The sequence below is a fragment of the Oryzias melastigma genome, linkage group LG12 (assembly GCF_002922805.2).
Source record: "Oryzias melastigma strain HK-1 linkage group LG12, ASM292280v2, whole genome shotgun sequence".
NCBI classification, from domain to species: Eukaryota; Metazoa; Chordata; class Actinopteri; order Beloniformes; family Adrianichthyidae; genus Oryzias; species Oryzias melastigma.
In genome coordinates, this window is record NC_050523.1 from 20348096 (window position 1) to 20373437 (window position 25342).

Consider the following 25342-nt stretch of genomic DNA (forward strand, 5'->3'; position numbering starts at 1 on the left):
ACAAATGCTTCAAAAAAAACTTTTATGAACACACAGCGAATCAACTCTCATAAAATACTTCTTCTTTGCATATAGTCATAAAAACGAGAGCGAATGGTTACGATCCAGACTTGTAAAAAAGTTGCTCAGCCAGTATTTTGCAGTCAAGTGTCCACAGGAGCAGAGCTGTTTTCAGTAAAATCACACCAAGTGCTCATTCACAGGAACACACAGCCAAACTGGACTAGTCACACTTGTGCATGAGTGTATGCTGCCTGTTTGTTCGCAAGGGCAAACATACGCGGGTATGTGCGCATACCATGGAGGTGAGCATTATGTTCATTCCCTAAATGCTAAATTCTCCTAAAACAAACACCTGCCCAGAAACAGCCGGGCTGAGGTGAGACAACAGCTGAAAGTCTCTCTGTGTATTCCCACCTCACCACTGCAAGGCTCACTGCTGTCATGCCATTGATACACTTAACATTCTTTATCCTTTTTTTTTTTTCTGAGCAACAGAAGTTTGTGTCAAAACACATTCTCTCTACACACACGCATGCACATACACACACAGAGCGCTAGATTCATTTTATCTGTTGTGGCACAGCATGAGGTGAGAGTTGTAAACCTCGGAGCTGTCTGAAATAATGTCTGCTTCTGCCAAACTCTGTCCACAGTGAGAGACCGGAGAGGCTGTTTTACGAGAGCGGAGTGACAATAATCACAAAACTATCTAACAGTGAGGTGTACTTAAGGAGGATTTTTATAATACCTCTGAAGGCTTTGTAAATAGATGATAAATAATTACATGTTCATTTTATAAGCCAGTAAAACACATGAAGTGGGGCCAAGTTGTAAATCCGTTCGGAAGGGGAGTTGAGCTTCTTTTTATTTGTTGTTGTAATCTATTTTTAGACTACAATGCTATTAAAACAGAAAATATGCTGTTGTAGTTAAAAAAATAGATTTCTGAGTTTAATTATTATGGAAATTCTATAAGTAAACAAGTAAACCAAAATTTGAAATTAGAAAATATTTGTCTTTGATTTTAAATTGCCTTAAAAGAGAAGCCTAACTTACAGTTCTCCTTTGTGTAACTCCGATCATCTTTTGATCTATTTTACTTTATAAAAAGCTGCTGTTTCCTAAGACGTACTTTCTGCAGGGTGGCAGAAGTTCGTTGGAAATGTGCCTCTAAGTTGTAGGCAGGACTGTTAGTGTGGTGTAAGCCTGCCACCCCTTCCCATCATCCACCTGTTTACACACTCTCCCACTAGCTTACAGCCCCTCAAAAACCCAACCTAACATTACCGGGGCAACAAAAATGGTGAGGAATATTGGAGCTATCCAACCGTACAGTTTGGAGCTATATATAATAAGTAATGAGTACTAGCTCAGGGGCTCTGTGTGTCCGCTCTGAGACTGGAAGGTTGTGAGTTCAAATCCCAGCTGTGTCATACCACAGGTGGGCAAACTTTTTGATTTGTGGGCAACAGAGGGTTTCAAAATTTGACAGAATGGAAAGATCTGGAGCAAATGTGTGGTGTGTTTTGGTAATCCGCCTTATAAGAAAAAGAAATGACATGGAACTTGGACAAAAGCTTGCTAATTTTATTTCGAAATTAAAATATTTACAAAAACAGAACATTTTGGAGTTTTTATTTCAAAACGTTGACTTTTTTTTCTCATTTTAGGACCCCACCACAACCACCATACACACTAACAATGGTTCCCGAGCGCGGCTGTGTCTGCAGCTCACCGCTCCCTCAGAGGATGGGTCAAATGCAGAGAACAGATTTCACACTCACTCCTAGATGTGTGACAACTAAGGGGACTATAATTTATAACTTTACATTTTAATAAGTAATAGCTTTTCTGTCACAATTTTTGCATTTTGTATCCTCTCCTTATTCACAACAACTTCAACAAAGAAATACTCAGAAATGCAATTTTGAGTATACTGTATACACTGTGTATGTCCTCAATCATCAGAAAAATGCAACAAGAACATGTTAAAGCTATTTTCAGTGTAGGTCTTTTACATGTACCAAAATGTTAAGTTTTGTAAAGTAAATAAAAATTTGACTGCATTCAATATTAATAAGATTAAAAATATTTTTAAATAAAAGCAAAAATATATTTTCACAAAGCGAGTCAAACAGCAGATGCTGCAGTAGCTTCCGCTTGCATAATTTACTGCTTAATAAAAGACCTATTTAGAGATTTGACACTCATCCACAAATAACTGCGCGGTGAACCGCTCTGTGCATGGCATGCCTCCTTTAATAGTTTGTTTGGGAGCTGTGTGTGTGTTTTTAAACAGGTGTCTTTTAAACTGATATTGAAATTCATCCCAGGGGTCGACTCACTGTGAAAATACCCTAAAGGCCACAGAAGAGCAGGCTCCATTAACAGGCCTCCCTGCAGGAAACCCGATCCACTATCTCTGTTGATGCGTGTCCAGATAAGACTCGCACACACAAACACACCGAAGCCATGAGAAGAAAGTTCTCACTCATTCGTCTTGTGTTCTGCAGAAGTGCTGAGATAAATTTGCTTTTAGAAGGAAGTGAGCGGCGCAGCGTGTCAGAGGTGAAAGAGGGCCAAAGGTTATCATTAGTTTCCATCATGACCTGATCTGTCATCATCAGGTAGCCAGTCATCTTCCTCTCTTGTTTGCATCTTTTTCATTTTCTCTGCTTATCAAGGTTTTGAGCCTCATGACTTGAAGCAAAAGTAAATTAAAGTAAAAAAAAAAAAATAATTCTTAAGCGGAGCAGCTTTCAGATGAGGAGGGGGGTTGGGATCAGTGTGACAGTGCATTGTGGAACATTCAGTTCCTGGTCATGCTGTGCTGCCGTTTAATGGAAAAAACTCACGGAGGAGTTCTGCTAAAAGAATACTGCAAAGATAACGCCCTTGCTGTTAAACAAGGTGCCCTTAAAGAGGAAAGTGAGCAAAGTTACACACGAGGCGCTCAGGAGTGTTGCGCACTGATTTGATGTCTCCTTTTGAAGTGTCTTTTAAAAAAAAAAACCTCTGTGCTCTGAATTGAACTAAACCCATCTGAGGCTGGGGCCTCGTCAGTCTCTGCTCTTCTTTCCTTTTTGTCCTTGGTTCACTCGAGGGACGACTCCTGTCTTTATGTTTCACCACCACGCATGCTGTCACAGCATACTAATAGTTGAGAAGACCTGTTCCACTTCCAAGACAGCTCTTTTTGTCAAAGGCAGTAAGACGCTGAGTGAGACGCATAAGCCACAACTGTCTGCAAAAACATGCTTCATTGTGCTAGATAATGTGTCTGAAACCACAACACCCGGGTCACCCTGCACCGACTAGCACGTCTCGCCATAACAAATTTGTAATTTACTGCATGTTTTTGTGACACTGGACAGCGAGCTTAAAACTGTAACGAGCTATTTCAATTTGAGCCCCTCACTAAATCTGAAACTTCAACCTTAATGGTGCAAAAAACTATTTAAGGAAATTTTAATTTGTCACCTTTAGTCGAAAGCTTGAGCCATGAATGTATAATCACATGTAGCAGTTTTGTGCAGAACTTGACACCCACAAGCAGACGGACCTGGAAGTAGCAATCAATAGTTCTTCACATCTTGTTGTGTAGAGCTACATTCATAATGTCTTTGGCAATGCAGGTTCAAGCTGCCACTTCCAATGAAAAATTAATATATGCAAGTAAATCTGCATTTTAGACTTCTGAGTTTAAAACTCAAGTGTTCACGCAAGTTTCTATGACCATTTTTTGGCGCTACATGCAAAACGAACAGCTATTGAATGCAAATTGAATGTTAAACCAGGTCAAATTATGACTATCAAGGACCCAGATTTGGTAGTGACATATGGATGGTGGGCCTTTTAGTGCACAAAAGTACCAACTGTTTAAATATTGATCATGCAGGACAAATTAATAATAGTGATTTGTGTCTACATGGAATAATATGATACCAGATTTCTTCATATATCGGAATATGGTAGAAAAAGCCTGGAGCAAGATTTGAGAGAATCTTGATGCAACATTTTGCACCAGTGTGGACACTATGGGCTAAATATTTGCTCAAGAAAGTGCGTTTAGTGCATCACACGCCTGGTGTACATGTAGCTTACAAGGCCTACTTTAATAATAAAAAAAAATAGGTGTGTTTTTAACATGTTCTTGAAGCAATTTTCCCATGATGGAGGACAAATATGTAGCAAATTGATGATTATTTCTATATTGTTATTTATATATTAATATCACTGTGAATCAGGTGCAGACGAAAAAAAAAGCCATTTGAAAAAAGTCTCTTTTGTGATGTCACAAATACAATGGGCGTGCCACAAGCTCCCTGCTCTCATCTAAATTCATTCACTTCTGTGTTTTTTGGATCTAAACTGTACGGCTGGATTGGTCCAATATTGCTCAATATTTTTGTTGCACCGCTAATGTTAGCTTGAGGTTGTGATGGACTATAAGCTAGCAAGAGAGAGTATAAACACAGTGTTGATGGGAAATGAAAGCAGGCTCACTGCACACAACTGAGGTGAATTTCTAATGAATTCCTGTTGCACTGCAGAAACTATGTCCTAGAAAACGACACAAAGACGACACAATCCTTATTAACAGACCACTAGGAACTTAAGAAAAGATAATAAAAAAAATGATGAGTGTGACTTCAACACCTGCAACGCATGTGTTCAGCTTGATCTCTGCTCAGGAAATATCCTATCGTGGCTTACTCTTTCTCTTTTTTCAATCACTAAAGCCTTTTTTTATTTATTTATTTTCACCTGGTCTGGACGCCCAGCTGGCATACCTTCTTGGGAGGGGGGTCACGTGTGCATTGTAAGAGAGAGGGAGTGTGATTTCTATTTCCAGAAACTGTCTTGAGCTGCTTTAATCCCCCCTCCATCAACACTACCTTACCTCCATCCCCGTGGGCAACAAAAAAAAAAAGAGAAACCCCCCCCCCAGCCTGCCCACCCCACCGCAGGGGGGGGGGGATGCTGCTGAGATTGAGTTGCTGGTTTACTGAAAATAGACTGTGAAAGGCAGAATCCTTTCTGTCAGGCAGACAGAGGGGTTTGATAGAGACAATCCCGGCAAAAGAGACAGCTCTGCCAGTGCTGTACTTCAGGGGGAAAGACTAGAGCCGGGGTGTTTTAGAGGGGTAAGACCTCATGGTGTGTTTTTGTGCACATGCAGTGATGATGCTGTTACAATGGTCCTTTTGTGTCCCACTGACCCTTTCTAAAAATAGTCACATGGGGACACAGGACAACGTTTAGCATGTTTTTACCTAAAGATGTACATCTCCAGAACTTTCAAAGATCTGCAAAAAACATCTCTTGTCACCACAAATTAAGTCTCTCCTCTTATTTCTTGAAAGTTTTTGCCATTGTTTGTGTTGTGCCTTTTCATTGTATTTGTGTAAACACAGTGAAGAGGAGCTGGGGGCAAAGGCTGCAGTTTGACCTAAATGTTATCCTGCGGTGGAGACATTCAGCCTTTTTGACTCATTTACCCCACCAGCGGATGCATCATTCAGTCGCAGACAGTTGTGGTCGGCAATTTAAATCCACATGCGCTTTCGTTCGGAAATTCAAGTCCTGTTCCCAAGGTTCCGTGACTGCCTATATGTCACGCTAGATTCCGTGGAAGCGTGTATGAAGCCATGCAGAAGACATCTTGAATGTTTTTTTTATTTGATGTGATGGTAAAGCCGTGTGGATGTGAACATTTCTCTCAAAAGTGGTTGGAAATATTTTGCAGCTCCAAGCTAAACTTCACCAGCTCTGCCAACATTTGTATTTTTTTTAAATAAGGGATGTTAAAAAGTTTTTAAACAAGGTAGTACAGTTGCTGGAGAGCAGAAAATGATATCCTCCGTTTATGTTTGTTTCAGTTTATGATGCAAAATATTGTCCTCAGTCATTCTGAGACAGCTTTGGTACTTACAGTTCTAATAAAAAGTGTTGCTTTTAGGAAAAATTTGAGATTAAAGCTTTTTAGTACTTAATCTTTAACTAGAATTTAGATTATCAAAATTAATTATTTATAAAATTAGGCTTTCTGAAAGCCCTTTTACTAAGGGGCTGTACTGGCAAGAGACTGACTATATAATACATATCGCGATGTACATGTCACGATACGAATCTCGATACTTATCTCGATATATGACAGTATCAGAAAATATTTCCCTTTTTTTTTAATTATGAGTTAAGAATTATCCGAATATTAATGCATTTTTCACACAAGTAAAATTGTGAAATACTTGTTATTTAAGATCAGAACATTACGCACTGCAACTTTATCTCATATATATGCTACTTTTACCCAAGCACATTTATGGTGCTTTTATTTTGGTAATGTATTTTTCCAATACTCAATGTTCTCTGATTTTCAAAACACAATAACCCCACAAAGACTAAACGTGCATTCACCAGCAATGTTCTATAAAGAACTATTATGTTCTATTAAGTGGAAAACAAAAGCATCACTGATCTACATGTTTGCTTAATAATAATTAGTTAAATATCGCCTTGGCAGTATTTTGAATCGATACCAGTTTCGCCAAGTGAAGTATCGCGATATTTCACTCAATCGATATTTTCTTACATGCCTACGTTTTACATTTCAAACTTATTACATCCTGCGGCAGTGTTGGACTGCAAGGACTTTTTCTTACTATGAAATATTCTCCCCACCACATACTCAAAAACTTACTTCTAGGATTGGTTAAAATTATTAAAAAATGTCGACATTACAGGGGGAAAAACGTCAAATGATGAATTAGGCCAAAATATCTCTTGAAGCTGAAACAAAGTATTTAAAAATCCACATACTAAACCAAAACCCATGTTTCGGGGATGTCCAAAGAAAGTTCTAAATTATTCTGGGATGGCCATATTGCCTGCAGTTTGGTGACTATCTTGTGGCAAAATTTGAAATTTGGCAAATTTTTCCACAATATGGGAAAGAAAACTTTTTGTGGGAGTGATCTTCCCAAAATTGTACACACTCTAAAAGCCTACAACCACAACCAAAGTTTCACTTACCTTTGATGAAGTCACCAGCTCTCGCCTTCTAACACTTTGATCATCTCCTAAAAACTTCTTGGAAAAATGTTAAAATTTTTAGATTCCCTGTTGCTTACATATATTTTTAAATTAAATTTATTAATATTAAATATATTTTTCTTTAGTTTTTTTAAATGTATCTTGTATTACTTGAATTCTTTAACATATTGTGTAGTTTTGTGACATTTCTGCATCTTTCAGTGATTTTATTGGCTAAAGATCAATGTGTTTATGAGCTGTTTCTGTTAGAATAAAAGACAACATTGTTTGCTGTGATTTCCACCCCTGTAATGTGCTCTGCAAAAAGTAGTAAACACGGTTTTGCACAAGTTTTAACAAAACAAACATGTTTGTTTTGAAAGATTGTGTTGTGTTCTCCCAAAGTAGTCTGCTGCTGTAACAGTGCTGTTTCTTCAGATTTTTCTTATAAGAAGTAATTTAATAAAAAACCTCTATTGCTCTGCTTGTTCTCCTTATTTTTCCATCTCTGCAGACCCTCTGATTTTACCCTGCTCAATCAAACTAGCTCTTTTTGCTCTCTGTGTTTTTGAAAAGCAAGTGCTAATGGATCGTTTGCTTTTGTTCAGCGGGTTACAGTTAATGTTGAGGTTAATTTAGATCCAGCCAAGCATTTATCTTTCCTTGAAAAAGATGTAGACAGTTCTAATAATTAGTTTTTTTTTTGCTTTTAGCAGAGAGTATGTAGGGGACAGGAAAGGCAGACATGACCACTGCTGAACCAAATGATGTCTCCTTATTTTGCTGCACTGCTTAATTTTCCAGTAAGGCTATGTAAAGAACATTTGAGAGATAGTGAGGGTTGTTAAGAGATGAGAAATGAAGAAAATGTGGCGTTAAATGTTTTCAGGTCTTTCTGTTCTCTGTTTTCTGCATCCTGATTGGCTGCTGAGCTTGTCGATCACTCTCCATTCTCTTGTAGGCAGAAAACGTTCAGCTGGCCAAATCTACATTAGTCTTCAACCACAATCAGATCTGTATTTTCATTCTAGAATACTTGACGTATTTTGTTGTTATTTTGTTAGTTTGAACTTTAAGAGTCTATGCAAGAGGGAAAAAAGAGTATAAGTGTGTCGTGAGGAGTTTTTGAACATTAAACACCTTAATTCCTACCTCGCGGGTTGAACCCCCCCCCCCGCAATAAACAAGAGAATACTCTAATAGAAAGCATTTTTTGCATTTTGTATTTACAAAATTATCATAACTGTTTCCAAATACACATCAATAACCAGGTCTTTCATTGCAGCTCCAATATCAACTTATGCGTATCAGTGGACGTTTCCATTTTCAAGTTCAGAGGGCGGCTCTTTGACCCGTCAACGTGTGTGTTTGTGTGTTGATGTTCCAGCTGAACTCTCCAATGAACTCGGTCAGCAGCTCCGAGGACATCAAGCCGCCGCTGGGCCTCAACGGCGTGATGAAGGTGCCAGCCAAACCCTCAGGCATGGCCCTGTCACTCACAAAGCACATCTGCGCCATCTGCGGCGATCGCTCTTCAGGTGAGTGGCATGAGAGCAGGACGGCTGTCTGCAGGTCAAAACAAAACAAATTCATCCATTTCCTAATCCCACTAAATCCCTTTTGGGGATGCTGGAGCCTATCCCAGGCACACCCTAAATGGTTCGCCAGTCAAGCTAAAAAGTACATGTTGATTATTTTAAAAATTGAATTGACAAACTACTAGTGACTCATAACAACTGGAAGAACTCAACCCTTTGTTATTTACAAATTAGACAAAAGCTGGACTCCCACCTAAGAACCTCTGAAAATATTCCAAGATTAACTGTGCCTAAAATCAGCCAGACTGACCACAGCCATAAAACTTCACCCTTCATCTTCTGGCGGTGAGCGACCCTCACTGGAACAATAACAATTAGAGAAATTATTCACTAATCTGAGGAGTTGGACGCCAAAAATAAGGCAAGCCAGAGGAAAGTATACAAAGACGGCAAACGATAGAAGCCAATATTTAGGAGGAAATGATCCCATGATTGGATAGAACAAATCCTCAAATCTTTCCAGAAGTGTGGTGTGTAGGGAAACTTCACAGCCCATTTCTCATGTCTCTGAAATCCAACTAAGAAGCAGTAATGAGAGTCAGTGATGGATACTCTTATTTTTACCACAAAATGAAGAAATTCTCTCCAGTGGTTTTAGCACATCACAAAATGGGTCAAATGTCAATATTGGAGTTGGAATATATATCCTTGAAGGCAATGAAATTTGCCCCATATGTGATGTTTAAAAGAAATTTATCTCGAATTTAGGGACTTTTTTTCCCTAATGAACTTTTAATTTGATGTTAAATGGATTCTTGGGCACGTTTTCTTTGTTTTTACAAGTCATTTGGGCAAGAAGTAGCGTAACCACTTATCAACCTCATGGAAAGTATGTTAAATCAATCATTATAGCTAAGATATAAGAGTCTTCTCTGCAGACTCTTATTTGTGCTTTGAGAACCAAAAACTGTTTAAAGTAATTTCCTGGAGATAACCATGAAAAGTTTTAGGCTAAAGGGTGAACCTGGGCATGTAATTCAGCGGACATTTTTACTGTCATCCTGCGTCATCGCTGCAGCATGCACCCAAGGGGGGAAAAAAAATCAAAACATTGTTTAATAGCAAGTCATGCTTCATTTAGCCTTTCTTGGAGGCTTTATTTATCTTCCCTGGTGGTCTGGCCGGCAGCAAGCGAACAAAGAAACAGTTTGAGCAACACTGGGGAATGCAAATGGACTAAATCCGTTAAAAATAACAAAAAAAAAAGGAACTGTGAGGCAGGAGGAACGTACATGTGAACAGGGTCCTGCTATAGTGGGCCTCTTTCTCTTTCACCATCGCAATATGAACCCCAAACACAGAGTCTGTTCATTTTAATAGGCATCTGATCATAATTACTCTTTTGTTCTCCTAAACTATGGTTCCTTTATGCTGTTTGTATAACTTAGAACTATAAATGCTGCTGTGATGTCAGTGTGAATGCTTGTTAATGAAGGTACAATGCACTCTGTGATTCTGTTTGTGTTTTAATGGTCACAGGGTCTCAGAAACTGTCCCCAATGTGACATCTCATGTGGGAAAAGAGGAAATATCCAAGAAAAAATCATTTCTTTTTATTTCTGGGGTTTCCAGGTAAACACTATGGTGTGTACAGCTGCGAAGGCTGTAAAGGTTTCTTCAAAAGAACTGTGCGTAAGGATCTGACCTACACCTGCCGCGACAACAAGGACTGCATCATAGACAAACGCCAGAGGAACCGCTGTCAGTACTGCCGGTACCAGAAGTGCTTAGCCATGGGGATGAAGAGAGAAGGTATAACACATACCGCTGAGGATCAAATCCCACTCATTCATTCATCAAATCTGTGCTAATCCACTGAAAACCCACAATTAAATCACAGTTCTGTTTATAGAAATCAGTATACTTGACACTGACATAAGCATTCTGCTTTGTGGGCTCAAGTGCAGGTCACCTGTTAATTTTAAGGTTTGATGAATGTCATTATCAGACACCAACATTTAAAGAAGCGCCTTCAACTTTTATGAAAAACCTTATTATACACTTTTTTTTTTAACCCTTTAACACCAGGGATGTCACCGGTGACGCCTAAATCAGTGGTCCCCAACCTTTTTCAGGCCATGAACCGGTTGAAATTATGCAGAATTTTCACAGACCGGTCCAAACAGAGATAAAGTTTTCATTTTTAAGCTATTTTAGAAATAAAAAAAATCTACTACAAGACATTTAGCTTAAGAAAGACAAAACAAGTCAGTAGATATTTTTTTCCTGATGATGAAGATTAAAAAAAATAAGATTAATTCAATAAATCAAACATTTGATTATTTTTTCCCCCACAAAATGCCATCTTAATACTCAATCCAAAATCCGATTATCCTTCAGGGCAAAAAGTTTTATCATATTTTTTCTTGACATAAATCCTCATTCATTGGGTATTTTTTTCAACCCAAAGGAACATTTTCTGTCCTAACATTTCTGAATGGATGTCTACCTAATTCAGTCTTGCTGTAGGGAAATTATCATATGTTCCTTTTACTGGTTTCCACAAATCAGTAACTTTATTTGATTGAATCTTCATTCTCTGTAAAGTGTTTGAACGTAGTGATGAAGATTTTTATTGTTGGTTTTTTTTGGGCTACTAGCTTAGCAATCCAGGTAGCCATCCAGATAGCCAGCCGCTTTAAGTCATGTGAACAAGATGGGTGTTGTGAACTTAATCCGGCAGTTTCCTAAAATAAAACTTCCTTCAGGATCAGAAAATTAACCAAAATTGAAGTAGTCTAAGTTCGCGCATTTATTTATATTTTTTCTGTCTGCGATCTGGTAACAAGTGGACCGGTACCGGTCTGCGGCTCAGGGGTTGGGAACCACTGACCTTTATAACACACACTCTTTGAAGTCCTGCTCCAACTATACTTTTTTCTGTCTTAAAATAATTTCCAGGGGTCTTTTAATTATGATTATGCAGTTTTTAGCATAATTAGAAAAACTGTGTTTTTTTTAAGACATATTTTCTGCAGCAGGGCAGGAGTTCATCAGAAATTCACCTCTGGGTTGTGGGCGGTACTGTTGGCACAGAAGTTTATCTTACGTCAACATCCAACTATTCATTTGTTTACGCCGTCTCTTGCTAGCTTACAGACCTTCACATCCCCATGCTAACAATTGCGCTGCAAAAAAAATTTAAAAAAAGGCAAACATTATAGGAGCTATGCAGCTGTACAGCTAAATAGCATCTCAGATGAGGGAAAAAAAGAGGTTAATGGATCTGTTTGTCTTCAAGTGGAGGATTTAGAATTGGAGCAGAACGGGGAGACAGTTGCTGCATCACAAATTTGAGCTTTTTCAAACCGCAGGATTTTATCTGCTCCTGATTCATCATTAATTGAATAAAGAAATATTTCAAAACACAGTTTAAATATTAAATTATTTTATATATATTCTCTATCATGAGAAAAATGCTATATGAACATGTTAAAAACACCATTTTCATGGATTTAGCTCTTTGTTTACGCAATCAGCCAATTGATGAAGCAAGAAGTGGGTTTTTGTACCAGCATTATTCAACACTTTACGTAAAAAATCTGCTTTTCTCTGCAACATAATCAGCTGAATTACATTGATTGTGTAAACAGGTATTACATTAATTTCGTAAATGATTGAAGAGTTACGGTAGTCAAAAGAATGTCAACACTGGAATCACCTGAATGTCAAAATGTAGTTGGAGGCTGACCACTCACACCTTCTGTAACGTTGTAATAGGCCCCCTTTCCATGAAGGATAACATTTTAACACTCAGCATAATGCTTATTTTAAAAATAAAAATCAGTAATTGTAGAAGTCTACATAGAATAACAATTCAGTTGACCTTTTTTACTTTAAGTCTTTTTTTCACAGTACTGAGAAATTGCAGTCTGTTCCCTAAAAGCACAGATAGAGTGTAATTTCAAGTGATCTGTCATGTTAGTTAAAGGTCACTGCATCCGCTTCAAGAAAACGCTAAAACATATGTGGTAGAGTCGTACTTTCCTCGAGGATTGTTTGTTTTGTAGGCTGTGAGCTAGTAAATGTCTACAATTTAATCACATTTTTTTTTCACTCTGTCATAAATTGGATGAGGAAATTTGCGAGACAGAGTTGTTTGCTTCACCTATAAATAAAATAGTTGGATAGAATTCTTGTACGTTTACATAAAGGAGGGACGTTAAAGACCCACTCTGATAAAAAAAAAATTGTGTTTTGGGTTATTTTAACGTTTTTGTGACATTTTCTTGATGGTGGAGGGCAAATATAATGATTGCACTGAAAATCTCATTTCTGATCATTTTTTAATTCAAAATCTTGTTAATCAGGAGCAGACAAAAAAATATATAGTTTGAAAAAGGTCATTTTTGTGATGTCACAAATACTCAGGGTGGGCCACAAACTCCCTGCTCAGCTCTAATCATGAGTTAAAATATGTTTGAAGAAAATGTAGAGGAAAAAAGTACAGATGTGGTTTTAAAAAGTAGTGCAATTTGATCTAAATGTGTGCATTCATCTGACTTTAACGTCATTTATCACAAACTTGAGCTTTACTCACAAGCTTCACCCACAACTGTGGCGCTTAATCACACAGCCGCAGCATGTGCACACTCAGCAAGATTTCCACTGCCTGTCTCTTGCTCTTTGCTCCTCTCATTTCCGAAAACACCCTAAGAAAGAAACAACACGTTTTATAGCGCTGCACTTTTCCAGCCCTAACATAGCAGACAGAAAAACAGAACCCTGTTAGATTTATTATGCATCCCTATAGATATTAGAAATAAAAATAAGAGTGGGGGAATGCTCTGTAGTGGGGAGCATCCCCTCACTCTGGTAAACTCATCAGCCCGTTTACCCAAATTCTGAGCTCAGAAGTGCTTTTGTGTTTTCCTCTTTCACTGCTGACAGCTGAGTTTCCAGCCCTCCGCTCTGCCTTTTGCTTCACTGTTCCTCTGAAAAACGGGCATCTCTTTTCAGAAGGAGACCTTGATCCTGACCATCTGTTGCTATGGTGATGTTTACATGCCAGAGTGACATCTTCTCAGCTGCTTCAACATAATTGTTGTCCTATCTAATCTAAAAAGACAAAAAAAAGAGTCTTCAATTAGAAGGCGAGTTTGTAAACATTATTTGTGAGTCACTGTGGAGCCTCTGCTGAGAATGATTATGTGCTTAAGAACACGAGGAGAAAAACAGACACATGAGTGTGGATTTTAACACTTCATGTAGGTGTTAAAACAGTAGCGCTGGCGGCTATGCTGTCAAGCCCTTTTTCACACACAGAAAAAAAAAATCAAGAGAATTTTTTTGAATGGAGATTATGTTTGACGTCAGTAAACCAATGAAAGTAAAGACAGCCACACACATGGAGTCCCACTTCGATCCTCTTTTGATCTATTGCAAAAGCGTTCCCAGCATTTTTAAATTATGAATTTGATCATTTTTGCAAAAATCCAAAAGCCCAGGTCATTTTTGTGAACATAGCTTCTGCAGAGAGGCAGGAGTTAATTAGAAATTCTCCTCTAAATTGTGGGTGGGACTGTTGCCGTGGTGTAAGTCTGCCCCTGCTTCCCGACATCTATTCAAGCAACACATTTTGATTCCCAAGTCGTCACATATTAACGTTTGGTTGAGGACACCTCTATGTCAATTTTTGACGTTTTGGGTGTCCCCAACTCATCAGTTTTTGACGTGCTGGCTGCTCCCATTAAATCACGGGTCCCCAACCTCAGGGCTGCGAACTAAAACTGGTCCAGTAGCGCACTGGTACCCTAACCCAGTACCGGTTCATGTCCGGTACCGCATCTGGTACCAGGTTTGGGTACAGGTACCGGGTGTGTCCTGAGGACCAGTCCGCGTCCCGTACCACATCCAGTACTGCGTCCTGATGGTTATTGACCCTTGATTTTACGAACAGCCAGCACGTCAAAAATGACAAGTTGGGGACACCCAAAATGTAAAAGAAGTGACGCATAGGGGTTAACTAAACATCAATATGTGACAACTTGGGGATGAGAGTGTGTTGGTCCAAGAAGATCTGGTGGCTAACAAGGTGGCAGTAGAAATTGTTAGCCATTAATGGTAATTCCACAAGATTTCAAAGTTTTTTCAAACTTTTAAACTTTTTTAGTGTAAATAAAACGTTTACTGTTCAGAATGAATTTAAAATGTGTCAAAAGAGGCTAAACGCTTTATTCATTTCAAAAAGGATATTAACAAAAGTCTTCAAATTTGTAAAGACTTTTAAATTGGAGCTTTAGCTCCAGACCAGTGTTTATGTTTGACCGCACTTAGCTTCAACGCTTTACGCGATCAACAGCTTATTCTGTTGTGGAGAAAAGCAGAATATAACACTTTAAATTTGTTGCATATTGGTGAAAAGCCACTTTAAAGTGTTGCTTACTGGTGCAAAACCGTTTTTTTTTTTTTTTTTTTGCAGATCAGCTAATTCACCAGATCCTGTAAGGAGTTATAGTATGTCAAAGTGCACTGTAGGTTTGACTGAGACACCTCAGGTGCTAAAGGTTCAAAGCCTAAAACCTTGCTGCTCCTGATTCACAACGATTTCAATAAAGAAATTAATTGTCTTTATACATGTCCTCCATCATAGGAAAAATGCCTCAAGAACATGGTAAAAACACCATTTTAATCTGAAGGGTTGATCATCACGTTTGAGAGTCTTTACTGTCTGAACCCGGTTTTTCTTGACCTTTTCATGGCCTTGCATCTCCTCCTTCCCTCCTCACTTTTATTTATGTCATTGTTTGGCTCTTTACTCCCTTCAAGGATATTATCATTTACTGCCTCTTACCTCACTGGCTGTCGCCTAAGCGTTCCCAGCACCCTGAGGGCTGCGGTTAGACAACAACAGAGCCCAAAAGGCTAACCGAATCCGCAGAAAAACGGGATTAAATGAATTTATGCTCCCTCAGTCAGGACGGGAGAGAAAGAGGGGGGAAAATAAAGCTAACATGATTTCAGCCCTCCTCACCTCTCTGTGACCGACACAAGTATTCTACCCTTGGGCTGACCTCCACTGCCAGACAGCAGTTCCTCCAAAGTGGGGCCCCTTTCTTCTTCTCTAACAACCCCTGCTTCCCTTTCCCTCACAACAAAACCATGGCCCCTCTGACTCAAGACGTGAAACAGAAACCAGAGTAGGGAAAACTTACCAACACCCCTCTGCCTGACATGTGTGCTTGAAGGATTTCTGGGTGTACCTTTAAACCTGAGGGACGCATTTGACTTTCTAATAAAATAACCTCATAAGACAAGAAAATTTCTTCCTTTTCTTTTGACTTATTAAAAAGAAAAAGCATGCATGGACTCATTTTTCCACGGTATCTTGAGTGAATGAAATGGCAAAACACACATGCATCTTTTTACTTGAGGGTGGACATGCGGTTTCTCCCGCCTTGGCTGCGAGTCTCTGTGTCTGCTCAGCACACAAACCATTTCCTGTCTCAGCTCTCCAAGCCAATCGGATGACAAAACTAACACAGCAGTCTTTTAAATCTGCCTTTGTACACTACAAAGCCTTATTGATTTGTGCCAAGCCTTTTTTTTTAAATTGAAGATACTTTTGCCCTATTTCGTGAAGTGTGAGAACATTTTCTTGTGTCTGAGCAATGCGCGTAAAAACTAGGGATTACTTGTCACCAAAAAAAGAGAAGAAAATCTATTTTTTTAAGGAGAAAAGAGGAAGAAGCTTCCAAACTTTATGCTGATTTGTTTAGCGGCAGCTCTAAGAGGTAAGGGCTGAACTTTCTCAGATAATTCACTATTTTATTCCTACATCACATGCACATCTCACCAATGATCCACATGTATTTATTCAAAGACCAGCTCAATGAAAATGGTGTTTTTAACATGTTCTTGTAGTATTTTTCTAATAATGGAGGACATATATAAAAATTAAGCTTAAAAAGTGGTTTCTGGGTATTTCTTAATTCAAATTGTTGTGAAGAGCAGTTGAAAAAATGCTGTTGTATAACGCTTGTAGAAGTGACGTAGAAGCTAATATGGTCATAGCCCAGCTCTATTCTGATGCATCCACTTGCAGAGAAAGAGGTCCATGTGCGTCTTTATTTTGAGACTCCAAACTCGCCATTTTTGCTGCACCACTGGCTGTAAGCTCCCAGGAGAGCATGTAAACAGAAGGATGTTAGGAAGCTCACAACTCTAAGACAAATTTGTAGTAAACTCCTGCCATTCTGCAGAGACTATGTCCTAAAAAAACACAGAATTTCCTTTATTTTGGCTAATAACTGCATAATTTAAGAGACCAATGGGATCGCTTTGAAAATAGATCTAACGATGTTCGGAGTGGGACTTTCACGACTAGTTACTAACCTCTAGCTGCTCTGGTTGACGTTGTTAAACAGCAGTAGTGACCAGAACCAGTTTTGTTACACGCAGCTGTTCAGGAGGAGCGTCAGCGAGCGAAGGAAAAGAGCGAGAACGAGGTGGAGTCCACCAGCTGTGCAAACGAGGACATGCCGGTGGAGAAGATCCTGGAGGCCGAAGAAGCGGTGGAACCCAAAACAGAGACCTACATCGAGACCAACCTAAGTGTGCCATCCAACTCGGTGAGCTTTGCTTTTCCTTTCTCCTCCAAAGAATTAGGACACTAATTTAGGATTTCAAGGAGTATTATTAATGTTTTGAGGTGGGGGTTGCACTTCACAAATGCACAAAACAGTATGTGTACAGCATGTAAGTATATAATACCGAACATGAGTAATCACACAGATGTGTTCATTCTGGACTCAAAAGCCGCTGGCGCTGTCCTACTCGACTCAATAACATTTGTGTCAGGATCAGCTTGTGGGATTGTCTGACCTTATGATTTCAAGAGAGGAAAAACGTCCCTCACTAAACAAGTGCAAGTATGGGGAAAATAGTATTTTTTTTTTTAAAGTAGAGATTTTTCCGATCAGGAATTTTGATAATTAAAACTTAACTGCAGAACATATTGGTTTTATCAAAGCCAAGTCACATATCGGGAGGGTTGACTCAATTTTTTGGGTTGTCTTGGCTTGTGGAGGGTCGTCAAGAGGAGCAGCCACATCGTAATGCTGCGTTCATACCGAACGCGATTGGTGCGACAAATTTACGTGGTCCACTCTTCTTTCCCCGCACGGCAAACTTGATGCTTGCTGCCTGCTTGAGCTTGCCTCGACGCCAGGAGGAACCTACTGGTTTTAGCATGATCGCTATATGGAGTCTGCGTCCACTTCTTTCTTACTTGCTTCTGTGTCGTAGGTGTTCTCATTGACCTGTCACCAGCAGCAATCCCGTACAAAAACTTGTCCATCGACATTCTCGCTCACCATGTTATTTTGTCCATAAACAAGCTTGTATTTAGTTGTAAGTGCAGTTGTGACTAAAGATTAAGCATTAAGAATGGACATAGGAAAAATAACAATACAGTTACAGCACAGTGGGGGTAGCAGGTATGTTCTAAGGAATAGTTTGAGGCTGAAATAGAACAGTTATGTTGATGTGTCCTTTATTTGACCCAGGTTTTTCACTGTGTTCGGCATGCATCCATAGTCTTCCTCTACACCCTCTTAAGTGTTTGACCAATCACATTCTAGTTCTCATTTTCTGCTGTAAGAGCATATTTTTTTCTAGCCTTGTTTGTGCCGTCTTGTACAGTGTTTGGTTGTTGAGGACGGTATGGAACCCTCCATGCCTCACAGGAAGCTCTCTTGTCTCAACGCCAGCAGCTTTGCTCTCCTCCTTAGTCTAGTTTATACAATCCCAGCTGGGTATCTAATAACCAACATGGTGTAGCTGTTGATAGCCCTGATCCTTTATCACATATATATTTAGTGCATAAAGCCGTCTCTTTGCATGTTGGTGCGTGCATGCCAATGTACAAGGACGGATGTGTTTGTAGTCTTTCAAGAGTGTATGCTTTCTTTCATTTTTACTCCCACACTGGACAACATCATCCCAGTTCTACATTCAGTTCTGGTTTATTCCACTTAAACACGTCCTCTGTTACTTGGCAGAGAGGTGCGAACCACAGAAAAGCACATCAAACAGCATGATTTGCTTTGAGCGTTGTTCTTAATCAAGTTCTCCGGAGCTGTGTCTCAATTAGTGTGAATAAATCTAACAACTGCAAACTGCCATCAGTGAATTAGACACTTTTGTTTGTCTGCTGCCTCTGGTGAGATTATATAGAAATTATTTTTTTTTTTCTTTTTTTTTTTTATTAAAAAGGTGCTAGAATCCCAATGTTCCAAATCTCTCCCTTAAACTCATAAAAGTTTGACTACTAATAACTTTAATTGACATGGTAACAAATAGGTTTTATTCAGAATATAGCTAAAAAAATGTCTGTTGGTAGTTTGTGCTCATGTTTTTTTATATGTTAAATTAAATTTCTCTGGTGTTTGCACTGTGTGGCTTTTTGAAGTCCCATCTGATCGTCTTTTGAAGAATTTTAAAATGTTTCCCAGTGGTCTTTTAATTTTAATTAGACTGTTTTTAGCCAAAATAAAAAAAATGATAATTTTCTTGGATATAGTTTCTCATTAGGATTTTTTTTCCTGTACCTGGAAAAAAAACAGAAAAAAAAGGAATTTGTTTCTAAATTGTGGGCGGGACTGTTGTCGCAAAGCAACGCCGCCCCCTTTCCCATTGCTATAAGCACTTATGTTTTCTACGTCACAAATGATCTCTTTTTAAGACATTTTTCTCTGTCTGCTCCTAATTTACATCCATTTGAATAAAAAAAAATACTCAGAAATGTAAATTTAGGTTAAGTTTCTATATATATGTCCTTCATCATCAGAAAAATGCCACAATAACATGTTAAAATCCTTTTTTTTATCAGAGTGGGTCGTCAAGTGTCAAGTTTAAAGTTTCCTGCTCTCTAGAAGGTGAAGGTCCTGATATTCGTCTGTTTTGATTTTCTTTAACTGACTGCTTATGGTCTGAAACCCTGATGTCGTTTCTCACCTCCTTTCCTAAGGTGTTAGCCCCCCTCTCCTCTCCCACTATTAGCTGTGCCGTGTTTGACACAGAGGAGACTGAGAGTGATGAATAATGCAACAGGCAGACGGTTACAGAAAGCGTCCCACACAGCCACAGCTTTCTCTGGAACTCTGCAGCCAACAGAGGAGCTGTGCAGCAGCCTACCAGAGAACCGAGCGGGGAAAAGGGGGAGGGCTTGCTCTGGGATTTGTCTGCTGCAGGGGAGGGAAATGTCCTGTGAAGGAAAGGTAGAAATCTGAGGGCTGTTATGAGAATAAGTGGGAGCTATTTTGGGGGACAGATGGAAATATAGTAGATGAATGTTGACATGTAGGATGAGGGAGAGGAGCTGGAATACACGAGGGAGCGACTGGCAGCTCTGACACTAATGCACCGAGCGTGTTAGGGCCGAGCCCCGGTGGGTCGCTCAGAGCTCACTGCCCCACACCAAAAAGATGTTTCAGGAACAACCAGCTAATGCTGGGAAATAACCTTTGTTTTAATAGCTTAAATTAACCAGTGACTGTATATGACCCCTCCCCCTGGCGTTCCAAACAGGAAACCAGCTGGCTCCAATAAGCCAAAATCCCATAGACTTCTATAGAGAAATAAACTGCTATTACTCAGTCATTCTATTTGTCAGAATAGCCATTCTTGAAACATGGTCTTGATAATCGTTGTTTTTTTTCGTATTTTATCTGTAGTTTAAGTTATAAACTGACCAATCAGATGCCTCAATAAAAGTGTGTGGTCTCACGTTGAACTTTTGAAACATTTGATTGACAGATTTCATGGAGCCCGCTCTTAATTGGTAGAGATGTGGACCTACAACAAACTCACTTCTGATTGGTCAGAGTGGTTGTCATAGAAACATAAGCTCAGACCAATTCGAACCGATCACTAATTACTGATAACTTCTGGCTCTAGCACAGGGGTGTCAAACTCAATCGCACATGGGGCCAAAATCCAAAACACGCCTTATGTCGTGGGCCGAACAGGGTAAATGTTTACTGAACACATTAAAACAAAATTAGCCTTGTACGCCTCAGTTACCACGTCCGGAACCAGTACTGATCCGCGTCCAGTACTGGGTGAAGGTTAGGGTTAGGATGCAGGTGGGGTCCACGTCCCAGTACCGGATCGGTACCGGTTTGTGGTCCAGGGGTTGAGGAGCTTAATTTAATTTAATGTAAAAAAAATGACGAGTTGGGCACACCCAAAACATACATTTTTGACGTGGAGGGATCCTTAACGATGTGTTAATAAGTGACGAGTTGGGAATTAGAAAGTGTTGCAATATGTTACCAACGCAAAAAAAAACATTGGGCCATTAATAACAAAAGTATAAAATGGCGGGCCGGATATAATCACCCGGATCTGGCCCCCAGGCCTTGATTTGGACACACGCTCTAACATGAAAGAGTCGTATTTTAAAAAATTGTGACTGGATTGATTTAATTTAATTGGAACCAGAAGTAAGTCAGTCGATCCAGTTACTGTATACAGTCAATTAAATTAAGCCTTACTTGAACCAGTTTTTTGGAAATCCAAAAAAATAGTGACAAAAAAAGTTGTCACCGGTGCTTTTTTTAATTTTATTTTTTTCCCCAGCACAAAATTTGATTTCTTATTTTAATCATTATTTATCCTCCTTACTTTAGTTTTCTAAAGAAAAATTACAAATGAGTGAATATATTTAACAAAAACTCTCATTTTAATCTTGTTTTGGGAGTTGACCTGAATGTAAAGTGCAATTAACCCCTAATACCTGTTGCTGCACATATGCTACAAACCCCTTTGGTTCTATAATTTCCTAAATGTATCTTCTACTTAAAATCAGTGTTTTTCTTTTTTTTTACTTAGAGCTTGAAATAAATAAACATAACTTAAAACACTCCACAGTGTACTTCTGTTTTAGGTGTTGACACAAATTCGTCATACTCCCACTTCTGGTAGTAACGGCCTTCAGACTGATTTTGCAGCGTGTGGTTTGTTGTTCCAAGCTGGAAGTTGCCAAATCGAACCAGTTCCATAAAACTGAAGAAACTGTCTTTTAGGAACAAGCTCCTCTTTACTAGTTTACATTTTAACGTCTGCACGTTGCGAGAGACGAGCGGGCTGACCTTACTCCAAACAATTCAGATTTTCCTAAAAATTAAGTTTTCTTGAAACGACAAGTTCAAATTAAACAAAAAAATCTCTTTATTTTACCAGCCCTACCAACGCTTCCTCAGGCGTATTATTGATATGACCTCCCATTCTTTGATTTGTCGTTTCCTCATTTGTCTACCAGAAATGATGCTAATTTATCACAAACCACAATATTATATTACCTGTTTTTATCTGTGTGAATTTTAAACATTTTTAATACAGGCTTCTTATTTTTATGATTATGCCTATTTCAACTTTAGAAAATATAATTGTATCTGTATGTTGTTGTTTTAATTTTTACTCATTTTTTTCACAAATTTCCTGTGACGTTTTTCAAAATTTCAAAGTCCACTGAAAGCTGCAAAAAAACATGTTTTTTTTCTTCTAAATTTAGTGAATCTAACTCTTTAAATGAATTGGAGCTTGGAATTTTGGCAGAGCGTCGGCATTCAAGCTGTCCTGGGCACAAGAGCTCCTCTCTGAGTACTGGCAACAGGCGACCCCCCTCACCAGGCCTCCATTGAGAAGCGCTGCCCCGTACTATAATTAATCACAGGGCCCGGGTCATGAGTATACACCATGAATAGGCTACTGCCGCTGTCTAATGGCCGGGGTCTGGCCAAGCTGAATAAAAGTGTGTTTATCTCATGGTGACCTAGAACAGGAGTTAAACAGGCGTTAGTAATATGCCTTCAGTCAGAGTGGAGGTTCTCCCTTCAGGAGCAGGAGTGGAGGAGAGGATTCTTTCATTCGCTAATCTGCGATGTTTCCTTTAGTTCGCCGATATCTTCCTTTTTTTAGGGGTCAGTTCCTTGTGCGTTGGTTTATCACAACGCTCTCCATCCGTCTCGCGCGGAGAGGCGAAAATACGGCTGTTGTTTGGAGAGTAATTAGTCGATGAGTCATCCGCACTCGGATTTGAGGACGAGTTTTCTTTCCTCGTTCTAAAAATAAGTGGAACACTTGAGCAACTCATTTTCATGCTGATTTGTGCGAACACCCAATTTCCTCCGTGTTGTCACACCAACATAAACCGGTTCAAGCAGAATAATGAAAAATTGAAAGGCAAATCTTTCGTCTCCCCTCCTCAAGTGATGAAAATTTCATAGGACAGTATGCAAGCCTGGCATTTCTCCAGCTGCAGTGCAGTTATGATGCCGCAAATCCTGTTATTTGCCTGGAATGGAGATAATACAGTTTGTGGCAGACATTTAAAAAAAAAGAAAAGCTAATTTTATGTCAATTTCTGGTGCTTATTTACTTTTTTTCCCCGTTTGGCAGTGAGTTGAGTAGAACTTAACAGTAGTAGTAGGACACAGCTCACCAGTCCATTGTGACTGTGAACATTAAGCACAGTAATGTGATGCTTGGAAATCGTCTCTGGAGAGCGCAAACTTCAACAGAGGAAAAAAAAAAAGGGGGTCAGTGTAAACATGGTTAAGATAACCATTCAACATTCATGAGGTTCACCGCATTTAACCAGAACTCTGAGACCTCTCTACTGTTTGATTCCTGTTTTGTTTCTCTTTTTATTTCTTTTTTCCTGACCTGCACTTCATCGTAAATCCATGTCTGGAGAAGACACGGAGCTGAAAACGGAGGCTCTCCGTCCACCGTCCTCCACTGAGATCCCACGCGTAAATATTCATAAGACGCCTGTTGTCTTTTAGTTTCTGGAGTAGAAAGTTTCCAAAACAGTGTCTGCTTAGATCCAGGTTTGGGCTGCAGCGCGGTGAGTTCCTCCCTTCAGGGAGGGAGCGTGGAGGAGAGGACAGGTTAGTCCGCAGTCTTTGTTCTACAAACAGAGAATGTGAATGCAGATCAGTTTCCTTCTTCATCTTGAACTAATCTCCTCCTGAGAGCTGCGGTTGATGCCGGGATCCTTCCAGCTTTAGCTTCGATCTGGGGGATTTTAAGTGAGAACTGGCAGAGAAGTTGTAGACCGTCTTTGTGGGACTGCAAGTTCACACACGGAAGAAATGTTGAAGTCGGCTTACTTGGTTTTGTGTCACTGCGAACAATGTTTTGTTTGAGGTTCCGTTTAATCCCACCACTGACAAAAAAATTACTGGACTAAGATTCAGTGTGTTTGGGGAATTTTTCCAATAATCCAAATGGATTTATGCTTTGGAAAGGTGGCCTCACAGAATGCCTGCATGTTTTTTTTAAATCACCCATTGAAGCTAAAACTTAAAAATGTACCTTTAAGAAGTTAATAACAGCTCTTTTGTTGGAATATTTTTGTTCCTATCAGATTCCTGATTCATTTATGATTTTCCAAGTAAGTTTTTTGTCTCGCAAATGTCATCCTTTCATTTAGTGTAAAAAGAGGTTGCCTAAAAATATGAAAAGAACACAAATCTCAATACGGAAATTACAAGAAAATAGTCAAATTATCTGCAGCAAGTCTTGTTTACTTAAGAAACAAGGAGTTCCATTAAATAGAATCCCTTCAAAAGGAATGTTGAATTTGGAAGTTCTTAGTTTTTAAGTGTCTAATTGTAATTTATTTTGATTACAGTGCAAAAAACTAATCTAAGAAGTGGAAAATGTCAATTTTAGAACAAAATAACAATAACAATATGAGAAGACAAGTTGGTCTATCATAATAAATCATCATAAAACTAACACTTTTTCTTTCAGCATAAATCTACAGGTTTTTTTGAATGTCAGTGTAACTCACCCACATTTATTGAACTTTAAATTTACATCCTTAAAATTGAACTGAAAATTTAAGAAAATTAAGCCTTTTTTTATCTTAAATTCAGTTTTCTTTTGTCAATATATAGAGCATTTTAACAAAAATGTCCTTATCTCTAGATCCTAGCTCTTAATGAGACAAAAAATGTCGATTGTTCAGATTTTAAGTAAAACTTGGAAAGAAGCTAAATCAACTTTAAACCTGGTAAAACATCTTGAATGTCTAAAAATAAGGTTGTGCATTTTTGTAAAAATCAAACAACTTGCAAACACTTTATCAAAATCAGTCATTTTAAGTTAGGGAATTATTATTTTTTTCTTTTAAGCAATAAATGTAAATCTCTGCATTTAAAAGGGGTATGTCCATGTTGTTTTTTGTTCCTGCTTTAACATCTCAAGGTCTACATTAGTATGATGAAATAAAATTAAATCATTGCTGCCATCTCTCTGTTTGCTGTGGACTTTTATTTACCATGAAACTATTTAGCTCTGCTGTTCTGAGCAAAAAACAAGTCATAAACCTTTTAGTTTGTTTGCTCAAATCAGTGCTGCATTCTTATTTTGCAAAAAGCATCATTTTTTCCTGCTCAGACGTGAAGATTGATTTTTTTGGGACTCTTTAACCACATGTAAACATGAAGGAAGTGGCTTTTCTGTAAGATTATATGAAATTTTTGAAATTATAATGAGATGTTAATGGTTTTGGAAGCTTATGAGCATCAAAAATAACCACAGCATCCATAGAGCACATTAGGTGCATATATTACAAGGTCTTTCTTTGAGCTTCCCTGCACTTGTTCATTAGTAAAGTGTCAGTAAAGCCTCTCAAGGGTCTCTTGAACTCCGCCAGCAGTACGAAAACGTTTCAACTCAAAGGTCCCAAA

General features: G+C 38.8%; 1 protein-coding gene across 3 annotated transcripts in view; it reads left to right on the top strand.

Moving 5' to 3' along the window:
- The window catches only part of rxraa (retinoid X receptor, alpha a), a 197634-nt gene that overhangs the window by 162637 nt on the left and 9655 nt on the right, over positions 1-25342 (top strand). For 2 of the 3 annotated variants that reach the window (XM_036214525.1, XM_024298832.2), the window contains exons 4-6: positions 8426-8576; positions 10209-10388; positions 17022-17206. In XM_036214525.1, the coding sequence (XP_036070418.1) occupies positions 8426-8576; positions 10209-10388; positions 17022-17206 (516 nt within the window). The remainder of the gene's footprint in view (positions 1-8425; positions 8577-10208; positions 10389-17021; positions 17207-25342) is intronic. The other variant, XM_036214526.1, reaches the window with a different exon arrangement.